Source organism: Strix uralensis, chromosome 2 (genome assembly GCF_047716275.1).
Source record: "Strix uralensis isolate ZFMK-TIS-50842 chromosome 2, bStrUra1, whole genome shotgun sequence".
NCBI lineage: Eukaryota > Metazoa > Chordata > Aves > Strigiformes > Strigidae > Strix > Strix uralensis.
The window spans coordinates 122069013-122088435 of record NC_133973.1 but is presented as its reverse complement, the minus strand read 5'-3'; the positions used below and the strand labels follow the sequence as shown (position 1 = coordinate 122088435).

Below are 19423 nucleotides of genomic sequence, written 5' to 3'. Positions count from 1 at the left end.
GGGGGAGGAGGTGCTCCAGGCACCAGAGCAAAGATTCTCCTGCAGCCCATGGAAGAGACCACAGTGGAGGAGATACCCACGCAGCAGCCATGGAGGAAGGACCCCATGCCACAGCAGGTGGATATTTCCTGAAGAAAGCTGCCACCACGGACAGCCCACAGGGTAGCAGGGGAAAAGTGTGAGGAGGAAGGAGCAGCAGAGATGAGCTGTTATGGACTGACCACAACCCCCATCGCTCCTTATTCTACAACAGTATCATTTTAAGAAGGCTCTCTTTATGAATTTTGTTTACTCTCAAGTTAACTAGACTAATATTTCTATTATATTTTATAAATAAAAATACATGAATATACTTCACATTGACCTTTCCAAGAACATTTCCTTTTTATCAGGCGCACCCAATAACAGTCTTAAGTCTAATTTTCCCTCTATGCAATCTGTTAGACATCTCAGGTAAAGAATTCTCACGTATACTTAATACATGTAACATTTGTCATGCATTATCAGAAGTCATGTATATTTTTTCAATTAATAAGTTTTAATTCAATCTTTCCAGAACCATCTGGTTACAGATCAAATCGCAATTTGTGAAAGTTAAAAGAAAGTTTCAAATTCTCAACTGCTGAGTAGCAGATAATTGCCAGTGAAACCTAAGAAAATAATGGATTTTTAAACTTTTTAGCTCTTTTCAGTGTTTCTTGAGTATCTCAAGACGCAATTACAAAGAAAACCACATATGCCTCAATTTGCTCTCTATACTGTTATCATAGAAACTTCTGATCTGGGCTGGGTGCTATAGCAAATGACTCTTGGCAGCTTTGGCTTAGTAAGTCCTGTTTTTCCTAACCCTTGGGATGGATTTTCAGAGCCCTCTTTGTGCTTCATGCTAGCCCAGGTATCCAGCTACTGACATTTCAAGTGTGTATTTTAAAACTAGCTTGGTATCTCTAACCTACAGCAGCATCACAGAAATAACTGCCACCTAGACCTACTCACAGATGATTTGGTTGCATATGACATGACAGCTGCTGTCGATTCTATCTTAATATCATTAACCTATGAAAATACATTCAACATAACCACAGCCTGCCGTGCTGAACTTCATAAAGTAGTTCAAATCATTTTTTGCTGCAGGTCATTAAGAAACTAGTAAACAGACTATTTAACAATGATGCTAATGTAAATTTTCCATGACAGCAGTCACTGGTATCCTGCTGACAAATGATAATGTCATTGCAACGTGTCCTTAGAGCTCAGTAATTACTTCTGTATTCATGAGTGTATTTGGCTGGAAGTTTACCTGATCTGAATGTAAAAACTCTCAGCAAAGTTTATACATGCTAAGTGCGTCAGGTGCACGTGCAAAATGAGTATGTTTGAAATCCCTCTAAAGAAATGATCTGTTCACCTGGGGCATTACACTGTCTTCTTCCCACCACTCAAGATTCTTCCTGAAACATGCATTATTGAACTATTGCTTTAGGTTCTTACCTTCCAAGATAATGCAATAAGAAAACATTTCAAAGATCAAAAAGCAAAATACTTCCAAAGAACTGCAATAAACTAGCTTTAAAAGTGTCCTGCCTACCTGTATGAAATAGTCTTTTGTTATTTCAGACACCACTAGCATAGGTTGAAGCATAGTTTTATGATGGTGATTCTTTCAAGGTGCTTTTAAACCTTCTAAACTATTTGAAGGACAACATCTGGATTTCAGCAGTTAAGAAACAATATCTAATATTTCTAAATGAGTTTTATATATTAAAGTGTCCACAACCTGATTAAATTTACCTTCAAGTACATAAAGAAATAAATAACACTGTATTTGAAGCATCAGTGATTACATGTGAGAAGTCATATTAGAAGGGGATAGTCTCAGAAAACAAGAAACAATGTCTCCTTAAAAGAGGGATAATGGGGAATCCAAAGAAAACAGAACACTTCACCTAATTATGGAACTACATTAAAATGAAATAGATGTGTAGATGGTGAACTTACATGCACCTGAAGAATAATAAAAACAGACAATATGGATTTTTCAAGAACAAAATATGTCATGCCAAGCTAATCTCCTTCTATGACAGGATAACTGGAATACTTGGGTAAGAAGAATAAATTCGATGTATCTTGAGTACAGTAAGACTTTAAATATTTTTCCATGTTAAATTCTCACAGGGAAATGTCGTCTAGATGAAAAAAAAACTTAAAGACAGTGTGTGACTTCTTGAAAAGCTCTTCTCAAAGAACAGCTATCTACCAAATAGGGATTTTCTTTCAAGCTGGCTCCCTCAGAGATTCCAGGCCCAACTCTGTTCAATATTTTCATTAAAAATATGCATTACAAAGTAAGTGGATAAAATTTGTAGATGAAACCAGGATGTGTTAGAGTTACAGAAGTCTGGAGAACAACTTCCTAATTCAAAACTGTCATAATAAAGAAAGCTCAGAGCACAATAACTAGTAAGAAGAAACAAACACTTAAAACACCAAATCAGGAAAAAGGACCTGCAAGACTAAGTGTATTAGAAGCAACCTGTGAGTCAACAGTGCACTATTACCACAAAGGAAGGAAAGGGAAAATCTTGTGTTGTCAAGAATTTTGCAGGTAAGATATGGGTGAGGATCATTTTCTTCTACTTGTTTCCAGGGAGAATGCAGCTAAAGCAGTGTGAGCGGTCTTCAATGCCATACTCCAAAACACGTGGTCACTCTGGAAAGAATACAGCAGAAAACAGCAAGAAAGAGAAGTGGACTCAGAATGCATTATCTGTGAGGGAAGACTGCAGAGAAAAAGGTTTCTTTTAGTCCAGGCAGGCAAAGAGTTTATAAATCTTCCAGGGTATGGAAAATTGTTAATAGGAAAGACAATGACAGATTATTACCAATTATTCATGAGAAAGAAAGACAAAAAGAACCCAGTTTAACTTGCAGTAAAGACTATATGGGTCATATATTAAGAAAAAAATTGAGAGAAAAAAAGCTTGAACAGGACACCCTCTGAAAGTCTTTTAGCAAAACTTCTAAAAAAGTACCAGATAAAAATCTCTGTGGGAAGCTCTAGCATATTTGATCCTTCCCCAGCACCAGGGGACTGGACTATGTAACCTTTGGAAATCTATTCCATCCCTGCATTTCTAATTCAACGACCACATGATGTGCTTTATCAAGGACCATTTGTGGATTTTTTAGGAGTGCTCTAAGTGACATAAGGTTAGATAATTTCACCCTTTTGCAAAGTAACATTTTCTTCCCCAAAAGGCACCCCTGCTTCCCTTGCACGTACTTACAGATTATAGTGCTATTCAACATAGCTAAAGACAGAGGAAGTTGACATAAAATGTATTTTGGATAATTTTTATAAATATGTCTACGCGAATGATTAGGACAAAATCTGACCTGTTTTAAAAGATGCTCCACAAATAAACTTTCTATGAATAATCCCTAGCTTCACAGAGTATGAATCACTGTGTATTAAATATTAAATAAATCAACAGCTTTAAAATCAATTGCTTTTAAGGGATTTTAGTGCTAGATGAGATCATTACAGCACTGATTTGCTTCATATAACTTCATCCTGTAATGTAACAGACATACCCACCTTGATGTTGGTTAGGATAACGCATCTTCATTATACATTTTTTAAAGAAGAAATAACTGGATAAAAACAGACATGTCCTGACTATCAGAATACTTGTAGGAACATACAATTTTAAATAAATACCAGGTATGCTTACAGCACTTAAGGCATCAAAGACTCTTCTGATTTTCTAGGAAAACAGATTCTACTTCTGTAAACACATAGCACGTGGTTATAGCTGAATGGCAGCAATTATCCAGTCTGCAGCTTTTGCAGTGTGGGGGACGAGTGTTGGAAGCCAGCTAGAGCTGAGGCAAACAGACAGATTTATTTGAGATAAAATTTAACCCTACTGTAGAGAGAATAATACAAGTTTGAATACAGAAAGGCCAAAACCGTGGGCTGAAAATGCATCCTCTACTGCAGACAATATTGTATGAGCCCTAATTAATGTGAAAATTAAGCAGAAAATAGAGTCTCTCTCTGTGTGTGTTAAGAATAGCATTAGATTGCTTGATCTTTTTTTTTTCCCCCAAAGCTGAGAAATAGCTTAATGTGAGTAACTAATGCTTTGATATAAAAGTATAGATAGTATGATGGCAGCATATTATCTCTCAAACATGCAGATACAGGTCTGTTAGGAACTAGGAAAGGTAAGACAAGATCACAGGACCTAGGTGAAAAGTATCATTGTTATTGGTAATAAACCTCACTAAAATTAATTTTTATGAGGAATTCAGTGTTACATGCAGTTGAAGCATGTAACATGAAGCATTGAAGGTTTTCTGGTTATCGTGCTTGAAATTTTCTTCACTTCATGAATTAAAAAGACAGGGCAGAGGTTTCTTAGCAATGTCATTGTTCCGTTTCTCTCCCTGGATCCCGAACTCAGACTCGCCCTTTTTGCTTACCCAGCATCATTGATACTGAGGCTTCTGCAGCTGGAGCTGGTGTGGTGATTCTGTGCTAGTGGCATGCACAAGCCACAGAGAAACTATCTCACCCTTCCACATGGGTGGCAGCATGATGGAGGTGAGCAAGAGAAATGACCTAAAAAACTACCACCTTCAAGCAAAGGTGAACTTTGGGGTGTTTTTTACAGGAAATGACAATTAGGTCAATACAGCAAGATGCTCTGGGTAGTGAACAGATGCCATTATACTGTTCTGACATCTTCCTCACTCTGGTGCTTAGATTATGTCACAGAGGTTAAGGCAAAACATTTTAATGAGAACTGGTAAGAAAATAAAAAATATTTTCCACCAACAGTTGGCAAAAAAGAAAAGGAAAAAAAAAGGTTTTGGGGAAAATCTTAAATTTTTAAAATGGAAATATTCTGATGTTTTGACATGTTTTGGGTTTTTTTCCTCAATAGAAACCAAATAAACTGTCTTTTTCATTTAGGGAAAAATATTGGTTTTATTAACAATAATTCACATTCCAAATATCTATAATTATTTAGGTCACGTTTTTGTCTCCTGATTATTTTCTTCCGGTTTCTTCCCATCTTATTCCACACTGAATTCAGTTTCACTGCAAAGTTTTCAGCTGGGAGGGGGGGGGCGGGGGTGTTACAGTAGCTGTTGTTTGCTTAGAAGATGTAGAATCAACATCTTATGCCCAGTTAAAAAAGGCGATTTTTAAGTACTGCAAGATTCAGAAGGGCCATATGCATGCCTCCAGTAAATAGTAGAGGGACATGTGGGTGAACAGCCTTTCTTAACCTGTACCCTCCCTTTCAGGGAATGACCAGGATGGCCAGACGTTGCAGTGTGTATGATTACCAGCCAGACACCACAAATATACCCAGGGGAACCCTTCCTTTGATACTTTAGAAAAGTACTCAAATGAGTAAGTATAAAAACGGGAATGAAATACACTTATTTTAAACACTATTTCATGTAAACTTACTGACAGTTGGTCTAACTCATACAGTATCTAGAAGACCAGCAATAACTCACTTCGAATTCAGGAATTATTATAAGTGATGGGCAGAAGCCAGCATTAGCAATAGTTGATCTTTTTTCACTGTATAAACAAGGCCAGATGGGCTCAGGTGGAACGCATTTAAGTTGGTGCATTTTCCCCACATGCACGCCTCTAATTGATGAGGAAATTGCCCCATCCTTCAGATTTGCCTGGCATTTACTACTGCAATAAGCTGTACTTAGGGAAGAAACATTGCTTCAAACTTTCACACTTTCTCAGGTACATCCCATGATGCAGCCCACGTTATAAATCTGGGCCAGAAGAAACCTATTACACCATTAAAAATGTAACGAAGGTGAGATCAAATTTAAAGGGCATAGATTCCGATTTTGCTCTTGTATCAAATTCTCAGGGACTTAAGCTGTCTGGGAAGTATTGCAGAAGAATCTCACAATACTAATTGATTGAGCAATAAAATGGCAGATGAAATTCTGTATCCAAAAAAATGGAAAGCGCTGCACATGGGAAAAATAACCTTAACTATACATACACAATGATAGGCTCTAAATTAGCTATTACCACTCAGGAAAGAGATCTTGAAGTCTTTGTGGATAGCTTCCTGAAAACATTGTCTGCATGCTCAGAGGGGAATGGCATTTTAGGAATGATTAGGAAAGGAAATGAGTAAAACAGAAACCAGTTTTACACCTGAAAAAAAATGTGTCATATTCTGTGTGTCCTATTTTTCAGAAAGCCATAAGAAGCAGCAGAGAGAATAGCAGCAAGGAGGACTGATATATAGTATAGACTGTAGGATATAGGAAGACGGAATAGATGGAGTAGGATTCTTCACATTTGAAGAAGTGACTGATGGGTGATATTATAAAGGTATACAAAACTATGGATGATATGGCATGGTAAACAATTTTCACCTCTTTTTTCTTAGAGGAGTGTCAGGGAATGATCAATATAAAATAAGGTTTAAAATAAACTAAATAAACTACTTTCTTAGAATGGGATTATAGAGCTCATTTGCATAGGATGTTGTGGACACTGGAAGTAAATATGTGGAAATAACAACTGTAGGCAACTCTTCAACACAAGGATCTCTGTGAAATCTTCAGTTTAGAAACCTTAAAGCCCTGGCTGTCAGGAGGTGAGAGCACTGAGCTAGAAAGAACCTCTTCAAAGTCCCTTCAAGTTTAAATGAAGGACTGCTCAGCTTCTCATACTCTTCCCTAATAAACCTCTACTGGTTAAGTTAGACATAGGATACTGTTCTAAATGGACATTAAGTCTAACTTAATATGGCAGTTCTTAATTATATCAGCATTACCACATTTTTCTCAAATGGAAATAATCCTGATTGATTGATATCAGAGTGATTTAAATATAATCAGGATTTTTCACTTTCTGCAGGATAACCACAATAACCTCTCCTTTCGTGGTCAAGGTCTCCTACCATATCACTTTAATTTCTTAAGGTTGGTAAGTTTGCAAAGAATGATGTTAGCATGCAGCATGGTGGAAAGGAGTGGGATTGTTGGATGAACACATTCAAAGCAAAATGCATTGTACTACAGTTTTTTCAGTATCAACATAACACTCTTAATGAGAAGCACTATTAAAAATAATTACCTGTTCTGTCTACCCCAGAATTTAGATGAATGGAAAATAAATCAGTAAGAACGAAAATGTGAATAACCACTGTAAAGCGATTTCCTGAAAGTGGGTTCTGCTACTGAAAGGAAACTGTATCTTGTTCTGGTGCATGGCTAATCTATTCAGTACTGCTGGTATCACTTCAAAAGGTGATGTGAGACCATGCCAAAGGGTGCAGTGTAAAAAATTCTACATAGATGATTTGTATTTTATTTACTTTTTACTGCCCAGAAGTGCTAAGCATTTCACAAAAGACATAGACTTGTCCCAGAGTTTACAGTCTAATGGATCTATTTGACAGCTATGTGAGCTACAGCATTTCATAAGGCAAGAAAGGACTAAGCAAGGACAGGGTGTTGAGTCAATTGTTTTCTCCATCATTTATTTATTGCTGAAGCATTTCCAGTGACCACACAGTGTAAGCTGCAATGAGAATTGCATTTGAAGCAAGACTAATCTAAATGACTGAATCCAGTTTTGAGATGGAACTCTGTGCCCAGACAGTTGTGCCATGGGGAGCCTTTGTAGTGCAGACATTTGCCTACTCTGAAGGAGCTCGTTTAGCAGCACTGGCACAGGGTCAGGGTGTTGTCTGTTTGCATGCTGTCAACTGCTCCAGTGCAGCTGGAACATGCTGGGGAGGGGTGGTGGTAGATCTTTATTTCTGTGTCTCTTGCTAGTAAAATTGCCCTTCTCTTCTCCTTTCCTCCTCGCTGTACTCCTAACTGTCTCAACTTATCCTTGATAACCAGCACAGCTTCACTCTCTCCCTTTCTCAGTCAAGTGCCCTTCTCCCTCACAGAGTTACATGTCTCCAGACACAAAACGACATGCCTTTTTTTATAGATTGTGTAGCTGGGATTTGCATTTTGGATGCAAGAACATATAAATATGAACCAAAGTTGCTACTTCAGCATGTGGGTGTTTATCACTACATATGCACCACGAACTCTGTCCATACTGCAAAGTGTCTGTCTCCTTCATATCCTGCTTTTCCTCTGGGATTTCCATAAGGTGAATGACTCTGGTATCTTTGCAGTTTTATTCCTCCTGGCTAACATACAGCCTTCATTTCTTCTCTAGCACAGATTTTCTCATCTTCTTCTGGTTCCTGCAGGGTCTTTTCACAAACGCATTTAGTCCAAGCACAAGACTATCTGATCAAGAAAATAGCCAAAGTTTTCCAAGTCTTGCCAGAGGGGAAAAAACATCATATTCATGCATTTTCTGCAGCAGGATTCACGCAGGTGCTGCAGCAGATAGTCAGCCTCTCAGCTGATGCTCCAAAGAGCGAGTCTTCTCTAGTGGTGGCCTCCAGGCAAGGCAGACAGGAGCTGTCATGTGGCCTAAGGCAAACCAAGCATTCGTCACCAACAACCAGCAGTCCCTCTCCAGACTCCCTCTAGTCTATCCCCTCCATATATTTTATGCATTCAATAAAATATTTTTCAGTAATTTCTTAATTTCTCTGGTATTTTGTTGTTAGGACATCTGTACCTTTTTCACTTAATCACTTACCACAACCTTCACAGCCTGGCTAAAGGGAACTAGGGGGAGCCAGGGACCCCAGTTCAGAAGTGGCTTCGTGCAGCATGCCTCCAGCAGCTACCAGGAAAACAGGCAAACTCTCCCTTCTGGTCTCCTCTTGCCTGGCAGTGTGCAGCTGTATTTGGTTTATGTGGCAAGGTTGGGGGTGTGGGGGTTAGCAAGCTCTGCAGGGGTGGCTTCTGTGAGAAGACACCAGAAGCTGCCACCATGTCAGAGCCAGTTTCATCTGGCTCCAAAACAGACCCATTGCTGCCCAAAGCTGAGCCCATCAGTGATGCTGGTGGTACCTCTGTGATAATGTATTTAAGAAAGGGTAAAAAAAACACTTCATAGCAGCTGCATGAGAGAGAAGTGAGAAAAATGGGAAAGAAACATCCCTGCAGACACTGAGGTTAGTGAAGAAGTGTGGGGAGGAGGTGGTCCAGGTGCTGGAGCAGAGATTCCCCTGCAGTCCATGGAGGGCCATGGTGGAACAGATATCAACACTGCTGCCTGTGGCCGACCCCATGCTGCAGCAGGCGGAGATGCCTGAAAGAAGCTGCAGCCTGTGGAGAGCCTGTGCTGGAGCAGGCTCCTGGAAGGAGCTGTGGCCTGTGAAGAGGAGCCCACGCAGGAGCAGGTTTTCTGTCAGGAACTGCGGCCCATGGAGAGCCTACACTGGAGCAGTCTGTTCCTGAAGGACTGTACCCTGTGGGAAGGACCCATACTAGAGCAGGGCAAAAGTATGAGCAGAAAGAAGCAGCAGAGAAGTGTTATGGATTGACCGGGACCCCCATTCCTTGTCCCCCCACACAGCTTGGGGTAAGAGGGAGAAGAGTTGTGAAAGAAGGAGTGAAGTTGAGCCTCGTAAAAGCTGTGTGTGGGAGGTGTTTTATAGTTTTGTCTTTGTTTCTTAGCATCCTACTCTATTCTTAATTGGCAATAAATTAAATTAATTTTCCCCAAGTTGAATCTGTTTTGTCTGTGATATTAATTGGTGAGTGATCTCCCTGTCTTTATCATGACCCATCATCTTTGTCATCTGTTTTTCTCCCCCTGTCCTGTTGGGAGTGAGAGAGCAGCCTGGTGGGCACTCACAAGACAGCCAAGGTTAACCCACCAGAGCAGTAGTGAGTCTAAAAACTTATCTCACCTTTCTTCCTTTCCACCCTTAATCTTGATTACATCCCTGTTACCTGTCCTATTCCAGTTTTTCTGTAAGATAAACATTGTGATCGAGTACTTGATCATCTGCCATTCACTCTCAAAACTTACTGAAATGAGATTTTCCCCTTGTATCTTTTAAACAAAATTGCTATGGGGGCCTCTTCACCTTTGTTTCCCCAGCTTTCTATAGCTGCAAAAATGACCCTGACATGTCTAAGCAGGGTAGTGTCAAGTAAAGGAGGGGATTATTTCCAGGAATAGCACTCAGTGATACCATTACAGGAATACTGGGGTCATCTCTGATAGTCAACGTTAGAAACCAAAGCTAGACAAATGCAGATTTTAACAAATGAGAGTAGGTAACAACTGGAACAACTTACCCAGGGAAGTGATGGATTTCCTGTCTCCTGAAATCTTTAAATCAAGATTGGATGTTTCACTAAAATATATGTTCCAACTCCAACAGAAATTACAGACTTGATGTAGGAACTGCTGGGTGAGACTCTTGGTCAGATCAGATTAGACCATTGTACAAAATGGTTCCTTACAGACTCTCAAATTAAATTTAAATTAACATGCTACCATTATATTTGAAAAACACCAAGGCATATTCCTCACCTCAGCTGGTAGGCAATAACTTGCTGTGCCACTATAATGGACTTATGTCTAAAATCCTATACTTTTAAACATATTTGGCATGAACTCACATGAGTACGTGTCACCAAATTAACTGTTTTACCTGTTTCCAGGTTCACTTGCTCCTAATGGCAAAGAACCAGCCAGTCATTATGGAATGGAAATATTATTCCATTTTCGTTACTTTTTACTTGGATTTTCAAAGTCATAAAGTTAAATGCTAAAGGATGGAAGAAAGGAGGAACCAAATTTTGGGGAGAATTTAGGGACATGAAGGAGGCAAGGCAAAGAAGAAGAAAGGCAAGCAAGAGCAAGAGCAGAGGTCACAAAAAGCCATGGGTAAATAATGTGAAACACAAGCCTGCAGATTCAGAGGAAGGATGGCAATACATGGAGGGAAAGTAAAGGGAAGGCTCACTGAAAAATAAAGGAATGAGTATTCTGAAATGCAGGTGACGTTTGCTTGCCACTGACCTGCAAAGAAATCTCTCAAAGAGTAATTTATTTACAGGAACTCCACACTTTCCCAACCACGCACACACAGACAGTCATGCACACAGTGGCACATGCCCATGCAGATAAGTTTATATATATATATCTACTTTCAATGCTCTTTGCTTGCTCTTCTGGGTACATGGTTGATGCTAAGGAGCTCACAGTCATGCTTCAGGAATCACTGCCACTGTCTGCAGCAATTAAAGGGGGTGTCTTCCAGCCCAAAACAGGAGAGCTTGAGGACATGGGATGTAGTAATAAACTAAGAAAGTAAACCTGAGTGAAAGCAGGCAACACTCTGGTTTGGAGCAATTGTGTGTGTTTGAACACAGAGCCGCAAAGTTCACCTCAAAAATCAATATCCTTTCATATTACCAATTAACATTTTAAAATTAAGTTATTGGAGCTCCAATCATTCCCTGTAGCTGACAGAAATCTCTCTGCAAAGCTACATGTAAAACCAGAAGCTCCCTTCTCTGACATACAGCTATTGTTGGATGATTTCATTACCTATAATTTATTATATATATATTTAATTATTAACTGCAATATCCCCAGACTTCTGGCAGCAGCTCTGGGGAACTTCCAAGGCTTGGAAAGAAAAATCCAAAGGCACCAAAAAGAAGGGTCTAGACACATTAAAAAGCTCCATTATTTTTCCCACCCAAAAAAAAAAAAAAAAAGCCCTAAAAAAAAAAAAGAAAAAAGGCGGCGGCATCGGAGCAGCGAAGTTTTCCTTTCATTTGCTCTCTCTCCTCTTGGCATGAGTGCCCACCAGCGCTGAGCGCTTCCCTGCTCTCGTCCTCCTGCTCCATCCGCTGCCGCAAACCCCGACAGCGGGGAGCGGGTCCCGCTCCGCGCGTGCGGAGCGGAGCTCGCAGGACGCGGAGCTCTCCGCCCGAGCGCCCCCCCGCGGGGGGGGGGGGGGGGAGGCCTGCCCGGCCGCGTCCCCCCGCTCCGCAGCTGCTCAGCACATGCAGATACGACCTGCCACCTTCATTAATAATAATTGGTATTTAATAATCTCAGCCGCAGCCACGTGAACGACGGGCTGCAGCGGCCGTGCCCCCCCGCCCCGCGCAAAGCCCGGGACAGTGACCTTGCCTGTCTCTCTCACCCTCCTCCCGCCGCACAAACTTCCGCGCCGCTGCGCGTCCGCGGATGTGCGAGCGGAAGAAATGGAAGGGGGGGGTGGGGGAAACCCCCCAAATCACCAAACAAAAAACCCTGTCGCTTTCGCGGTGGCTGTGACCGCCGGCGCTGCAGTGCGCGCTGGAAGCCGCGGGCGGCTCCGCGGGGCGGCGCGGAACGGGACGCGCGCGGCAGCTCCCCGTCCGCGGCGGCGCGGGCGGCGGGGGGGGGGGGGGGGCGCGCACGGCGCATGTCCGCCCGCGCCGCGCCGCGCCGCCACTAGACGCTCCCCCCCGCCGCCAAACTCACCACCATCTTCTGCATGTGCAACATTCGCAGCCGGACAGAAACCGCTCCCCGGCGATGGAGACTGCGGGAAAAATCCGTCGCGGCGGGATGGCTTTCTGAAACGGCAGCGGCAGCCCGGAGAGAGGCAGAGCGCGAGAGAATAGCAAACAAATACTAAAACAGAACAAACAAAAAAAAAAAAAAAGAAAAAAAAAAGAAAAAGAAAGGAGGAAACCTCTCTTTTTCTCCCCCTTCCTCTTTTTTTTTTTTTTTTTTTTTTAATTCTTGGTTTTGTTTGTAGCCACCTCGTCCTCAATGCCTCTCTGAGCAGCATCTAGCGAGCGAGCGGGAGAAGGCGAGACAGAGAGGCAAAAGAGAAGATGAGGATAATTTGCAGACAGCTTGTCTTGTTGTTTTCTGGCTTTTGGGGACTAGCAATGGGAGCTTTTCCTAGCAGTGTGCAAATAGGTAAGCGCTGCATTGGGCTGTGTGCGTGTGTCCAGGGGTTCAATCCTTTGGAAAGTGAGTTGGAAAGGAGGCTCTGAAGGCAGTTTGCAGATTTCTCTTCCACCGCTCATCCCATTTCCCTGCCTTCACGAAAATACCCTCGTGTATTTGTGTATGTATGCCCCCGTGAGTGTGTGTAGCCATACATACGGGTGTGCGTTCGCGTGCGGCCGGGAGGATGCTTGTCTTTCGCAGCACTCGTTCCCGCTGCGGGGCGTGTGGGCTCGGGAGGGGGAGAAGGGGTTCGGGGCTGATGCCCCTTGGCTGCCTCAGCCCCCTCCGGCACCCCCCTTCTGCCTGGCTCCCGGAGGGATGGCGAGTTCTGTGCACCGGAGGTTGCGGTAGCCGGCAGGGCTGGGGGGTAAAAGGCAACGCTGCCCTTCTTTCCCTTCGCGCGGTTGGAAAGTTGAGGATTTTGTAGGTCTCTCCCTGTAGTCCTGTGCCCCATCCTCACCCCTTTGCCGTCACCTCCTGCTTCCCTCCTTTCGGACGTGTTTCGGATGGGACGCAGCTATCTGAATTCCTTCCAGCTCAGCTCCATCACTGCATCATTTCTCGTGGACTTGTAAAGATGCTGCTAATAAGGCTGAGCTGCTCCCTGCCTGCACATGGCTGCAGAGGAGCAAAGTTCATTATATTCCTGTTCAGTGCAGATTATCCTACACTGAGTTGGTATGTTCTTTTTTTTTAATCTAGAAAGCATCGTTCGCTTTAATCAGCCCGCCACTTAATGTAAGAGGCTGTTGAGTAGCTGATTTACCAGTGTGTTCGGTATCAGGGAGATGGAGGCTAAACACTTTAAAAGGTCACTGTAATCATGACAAATCTGGGTATTTATGTATGAAAGGCTAGAAACTGAGAAGTCAGGAAAGAAGCATGAATGCATCGGGGAGGTTAAAATCGATTGAGGACAGTGATTTAAAGGCAGCAGTTGTGATTATGATTAGTTCCTTATCCATTAAAGTCTTAGGACTCGCCTTACTGTGCAGCTTTGGGAGAGACAGTCGCTTGGTGTTACAAGGTAGTAAGTAGCTTGCAAATAATTCACCTTGTTTCCTTTGCTTTTTGCTTTTTTCCTGTTTTTTGTAGGTGGTCTCTTCATCAGGAACACAGATCAGGAATATACTGCTTTTCGATTAGCAATTTTTCTTCATAACACCAGCCCCAATGCATCTGAAGCACCTTTTAATTTGGTTCCTCATGTAGACAACATTGAAACAGCTAACAGCTTCGCTGTAACAAATGCCTGTAAGTAAACATGTCATTGATCTGACCACCTTATGAGTAAATTGCAGTGGAAATAATAGGAAGCCACATTATTAACTTGCATTGGAAATATATCAGTAAGTCTGTCTTCAGTATAGATACCCTTTGCAGAAAAGCAAAAGGGGCAGCAATCCTTGTTAGTTTCTAACTGGAGCAAAATCCCTTCTCCTGTCTTCTGCTGGCTAACCTGATGTGACATTTACTTTAGTGTTATTACTATAGTTTCTTGCTTTCTGGTTTCTATGGAGATGAATTTTGTTGTAAAGAAAAATTATGAATGTCTTGGTCAGTCCGTAAACCCCACAATTACTCTTGTTCACTTTTGAGTACGGTATACCTTGTGTGTATTTCAAAAATAATATATATATATTTGTGCTCACAAATGCTTTTCTAATGGCTGGAAAGGAGGCAGGGAAGCAGTGGTGTGCAGGATAATATATCTGAGTTGGTTGACGCTGCAGTTGATCTGGTGATGTCACTTGAGGCAGCCCTGCTCTTATATTCTAGGTTGTAAATGTCTCTTACCATCTCGTAATGCATACATCCTGTGGATATGTCTCTATGCATCCATACATTGGTGCCAAATCAAGTTAGTATCTGATCTACTTGATTTCACAGACCACCTCAACTGGAACAAATACTCTCTTCGTACTATATATTTTGTACACACACACACCCGCATGCACACAGATGCACAAACACCATAAGAGGAAAACAGGGAAAGAAATGCCCTTACCGAATGAGGTAACATTTACTTTCTTCTTTTTTTTTTTTTTTCTTAAAGTATAATTAGCTGAACTTCCTACATTTAGATCACCTCAAGGGTCTTTAAGCTTCGTTAAAACACATGCTGGATACTACTTAATCTCCAAAAGAGGCAAAGCATTGTTTCTATTTATCTTCATGTATGTCAGGCTTATAAAAAGGAATTAATGTTATTATGTAAGACAGTGGGATATAGCGTGGCAAAGCTGAAGACTGTAGTAGCATTACTACTTTGATGTTTGTATTTCAGGACTCTGTAGGTTTTCCTCTGTGGCCTTTAAGTTTTCGAATCCCTCCTCTTCATTTAAGAGTGAATTGCCTCTGGAAGTACATGCTCTAAGCAACATTGCTGAGCGAGTTTAAAATAGAAACATACTGGAGAAAGTCTTACGCTTCATCGTGCCTTTAAAATAAATACTATTATTTCTCTCCACTTTCTCACAGCAATCTCTATGGCACTGTTTAATATGTGACATACAATGTACTGTGCAGTTCTCATGTATAATTTATTGAATGTTTGCTAAATTTATTTATACGAGTCTTTGGTACTCCAAGTTTCAGATGACCTTGCTACCTTATTTAACAGGAAAAGCTGCTGAGCTGCCAAAATGGCTCCATTCATTTTATGCAGGAAAGATTGATGTCCCATTAAGTGTGAATTCTATATTAAGCAATGTATTAGTTGTGTTTAGCGTGAAAATCAATATCAAATTCCATAAGGAGAAAACATTTCAAAAGGTGCTTTGAAACTGGAAGGAATCAGATCTATACAGGTGTAGTTCATTGAGAAAATATTACAATGCATGTCAGCTTTTGCAGGCACTGATTATATATTCCATGAAGACAAATGACATATCTTTTTTAAACTTTCATTTTTAGTGAAAGAGGAGGGGACTAAAGTTTTTGTATATTGAAATCAGTAATTTTAGGTGAAGTCAATTATTTGAGATTCTGCCTACGCATCCAGTTCTACCAAATAATTTCTGACGCTGTTGTTACTTTTTGGATTAAGGGTATTGCACAGTATTTTCCGTTCGAACATTAGTGAATTAATTCTGATTTGCATAAATTTAGAATAATCTAAAATTGAACTGCTCTGTGTAAGACTTAACACCATAGATTCAAATAGGGTTTGCCCAAAACTTTCCTCATTTAGACTATTCACAGCAGATTCTTCTCTCTTATTCCAAGCACCTTAGGTTGTTTACCTTGCATTGTTTTAACTGAGAAAAACCTGTCCCTTTATATTTGCTGTCATTTATAGAAATAGTGATTCATAACCTGATCCTTTTTTTTTTTTTTTAACTGAGCCCAGTTTCAGTTCCAACGAGTTTAATGACTCAGAGATGATGAATCTTTACAGTATGGGGGGAGTCAGAGAAAGAGGGGGAACGTAAATGTATATGTTTATGTGTGTGTATGCTCATAATTCTGTACATGTCTCTATTAAGTAGGCGTAATCCTAGAAGCCTTATTTAGGTCTGTACTTCCCACTTAAACCAACATGTATTTTTGCATTAGTCCAAGTTTGTATTTATTTCACATTTTGCAGTCTTGTGTCAATAATCTGACCGCTGCTTCTTTTTTTAAACATTTTAATACTGAAGAATATTTTTTAAACAACAAATCTTCTTCTAATGAAACGTAGGCAAACTGAATGAACATATCGCGTCTCCCTTAAGCTAAATATGAGCAGAGTCCTGCAAAAATCAATTGTCTGATAGCTGGAGGACACCGGCTTCCATGTGATTGAATTTAGTGGCTTGACAGAGGCTTCTAAAGCACAGATGTGTGAGATTTTCTAACCTAATTAAAGAACCCCCACCATCAGCTCTGAATTAAGTGATTTCATGGCCATGTGAAATGATAACTCTTTGCTGAACTGCTGTGAAACAGTGGCTTTGGATCTTGCTATTTGTGTAGAAATTACTGAGCTCACACGTCCCCGAATATACAGTACAAAAGCCTTAGAGCTGCTGGACTGAAATGAATATTCATGTGAGTTCAAGCATAACGCTCTGAGACATGACCAGTTACTTCTATTTCTGTTTCCACTTGCTGCAGAGCTTACTTGTGAAGATTCAGGGCCTGGCCACTTGTATGTGTTAGGGATAGTAAACAGACTGTTTCAGAGAATTAGGGATGGCATATTAGTAGGTAACTCACTGCAACACTGGAATAACTTGATTTTTTTTTTTCTTTTCACTAGATAAAACCATATAACCACATGTTCACCCAGGAGTACTTTTGGAACTGCAATAATTTTGTATATTCGGTTTAATATCTATCTTCTAATGGTTATCTTATGCATTTTTGTTTTCTTTTAAACAGTCCCAGAACATTAGTATTTTTGTTCTAAATTGTGAATACATATGAAACAGGTTTTTTAAGCACATAGACTCTGTTGTATGTTTGCAAAATTGATCTGATCTATATCAGTTTGAAAATAGACCTCTTTCTTACCCCCTCCCATTTGCGTGTTTTATTTAAACTCTGTTCATTTCTTTTGCACTACATACATTATTCAGAGAATCTCTCTTACTGACAGAGAGAGCTGAAATTATTGCTAAACATGAGTAGTACAAGATTCTTACTCATCAGAACACAGTACACCAGAGCTGAAACATTTGACTATTGGCATACATTGGTTTGCACATTATATGCAGGAAATTTTGCTTGTGATTGGAAATCTACCTTCAGCTTGATTTCAGATGTTGGAGCAATGCATTGATTTTTGGAGAGGATTATATATATTTATTCTTTAGCTGAATGCAAAATAATTTTCTCCACTCCATGAACCATCTGTATTACAGAGGTATATCTCAGCAACACAGTCAACATTGAACCTGCTTGCATACTTTTGAGAGGCAGCTCTGTAATTTTACAAAGAACTATTTGGTTTTCAGCTCTTCTCTTGTGGTTGAGAATTTTTCTGTTGAAGTTTCAAAAATCCTTAACGTATAACCAGTCTTGCAGTTCATGTACAGGATTAGGCTAAATGGGGAAGAAAAGAGATCGATTTGAGTCTTTCATCAGTGTTTCATACTAAAAGTAAAGCTTTTCCCTTTCAGTCTGTTTGACATGTGTATTCTGAGATGAATGTATTCCTAATAAGTGTAATTTGGGGTAAACCAGACCCTCCTGTTGTTTCATCTTGTCCATAATTCAGTTCTTACCAGACTTTAATCCCAGTAGATACAAAACCCCAGAAATACAATTTTGTTTATTACACGGCTCATGGATCAGAAGAAGAAAAGCCCACTGGGATTAAAAATTTCGTAACTTGGAATAACTTTCCTCTTTTTCCAAGAGTTAGTCTCTTTGATTTTTATGCCCTATGGACTCATGTGGGGTTGGTGACCTGAAATTGGAGGGCCTGGTTTTGCCTCACCAGCATGAGCACAGTTTCTGGGTGAGATCCACCGAGCTCGAGGTCAGCCCTGAGGATGGACAGGAACCTCACTCGTCACCCTGCCCTCACTGGGGGTCTGTCTCTGGGCTTGTGATTGCTAGTGAGGGGAGAGCAGTGTCATTTTGAAGTTAACTTTTCTGCTGAGACATCCCGAAAGCTGGGGAAATAGACTCCAATGTAGTATTGCCTTTATACTGTGACTTCATTTTACTTACAGCAGTTCAGCTTTGATTTGCTAAGCTTCATCATAATGGGATTTTCATTAAATTTGGTTATTAATTCTGCTTTATAATTACAACTCAATTTAGCAACAGGAGTGTAACCTTAGTTTAATAATCAGTGTCATTTAAAACCATGGTGTTCTTTGTTTAGAATGTGAGGTTTCGTACAGCTGAATGGTATTTTGCTGTCATCAAGAGCAGTACAGTATTCCCAAGGATGCAGTTTGGAGTGTATTGAGAGTTACCATAAAGGCATACCATACGGTCAGGTTAGAACTGCAAAAGCAAATAGTGTGCCAGTTGGCTAGAAAAATGGAACTGGATTAAATCGTGCTCTTCTAAAATAGGATCGATTACAAAAACCCATTTGAAGTGAGTGTTTTGCTTTAATACATGGGGTTTATCTCAAACTAGACCCCAATTATTGAAAACAATTTCTCTTAAAATTTCTATTATTAGCACATGCTGATGGAATCAAAGAATATATATGTACTTGGGTGTCATTTGCTGAAAGGATTCTGTTTATTTTTAATATATAAGAAGTCTATATGCAATGAGTTTCATAACTCTAAATGTGGTCCTTGTCAATAGCTGTACAGCATAGAGAAAATCAACCATCAATAGCTTCAATCCATCAGAGTCTGGATTTAATTTGCAAGGTTATTGTTGGGAAAAGAAATGATGGGCCTTTGCTGAAATATAGTCAGATTTCTTCAGTGAAAATTCAGAACATGCATTTCTCTGGCATGAAATAAGACTTTTGTCCTAGCATTTTACCGGACTGGCTAAAACTGTAAACTCAGAAGCTTTATTATAGGCTACAGAAATAATTTCATATTC

General features: G+C 40.4%; 1 protein-coding gene across 9 annotated transcripts in view; it reads left to right on the top strand.

Moving 5' to 3' along the window:
- The first annotated feature begins 12471 nt into the window (after positions 1 to 12471).
- Positions 12472 to 19423, top strand: part of GRIA4 (glutamate ionotropic receptor AMPA type subunit 4) — a 242053-nt gene continuing 235101 nt past the window's right edge. For all 9 annotated transcript variants that reach the window (XM_074860159.1, XM_074860158.1, XM_074860165.1 and 6 more), the window contains exons 1-2: positions 12472 to 12880; positions 14009 to 14167. In XM_074860159.1, coding sequence (XP_074716260.1) covers positions 12793 to 12880; positions 14009 to 14167 — 247 coding nt within the window. In that variant the 5' untranslated portion in view covers positions 12472 to 12792. The remainder of the gene's footprint in view (positions 12881 to 14008; positions 14168 to 19423) is intronic.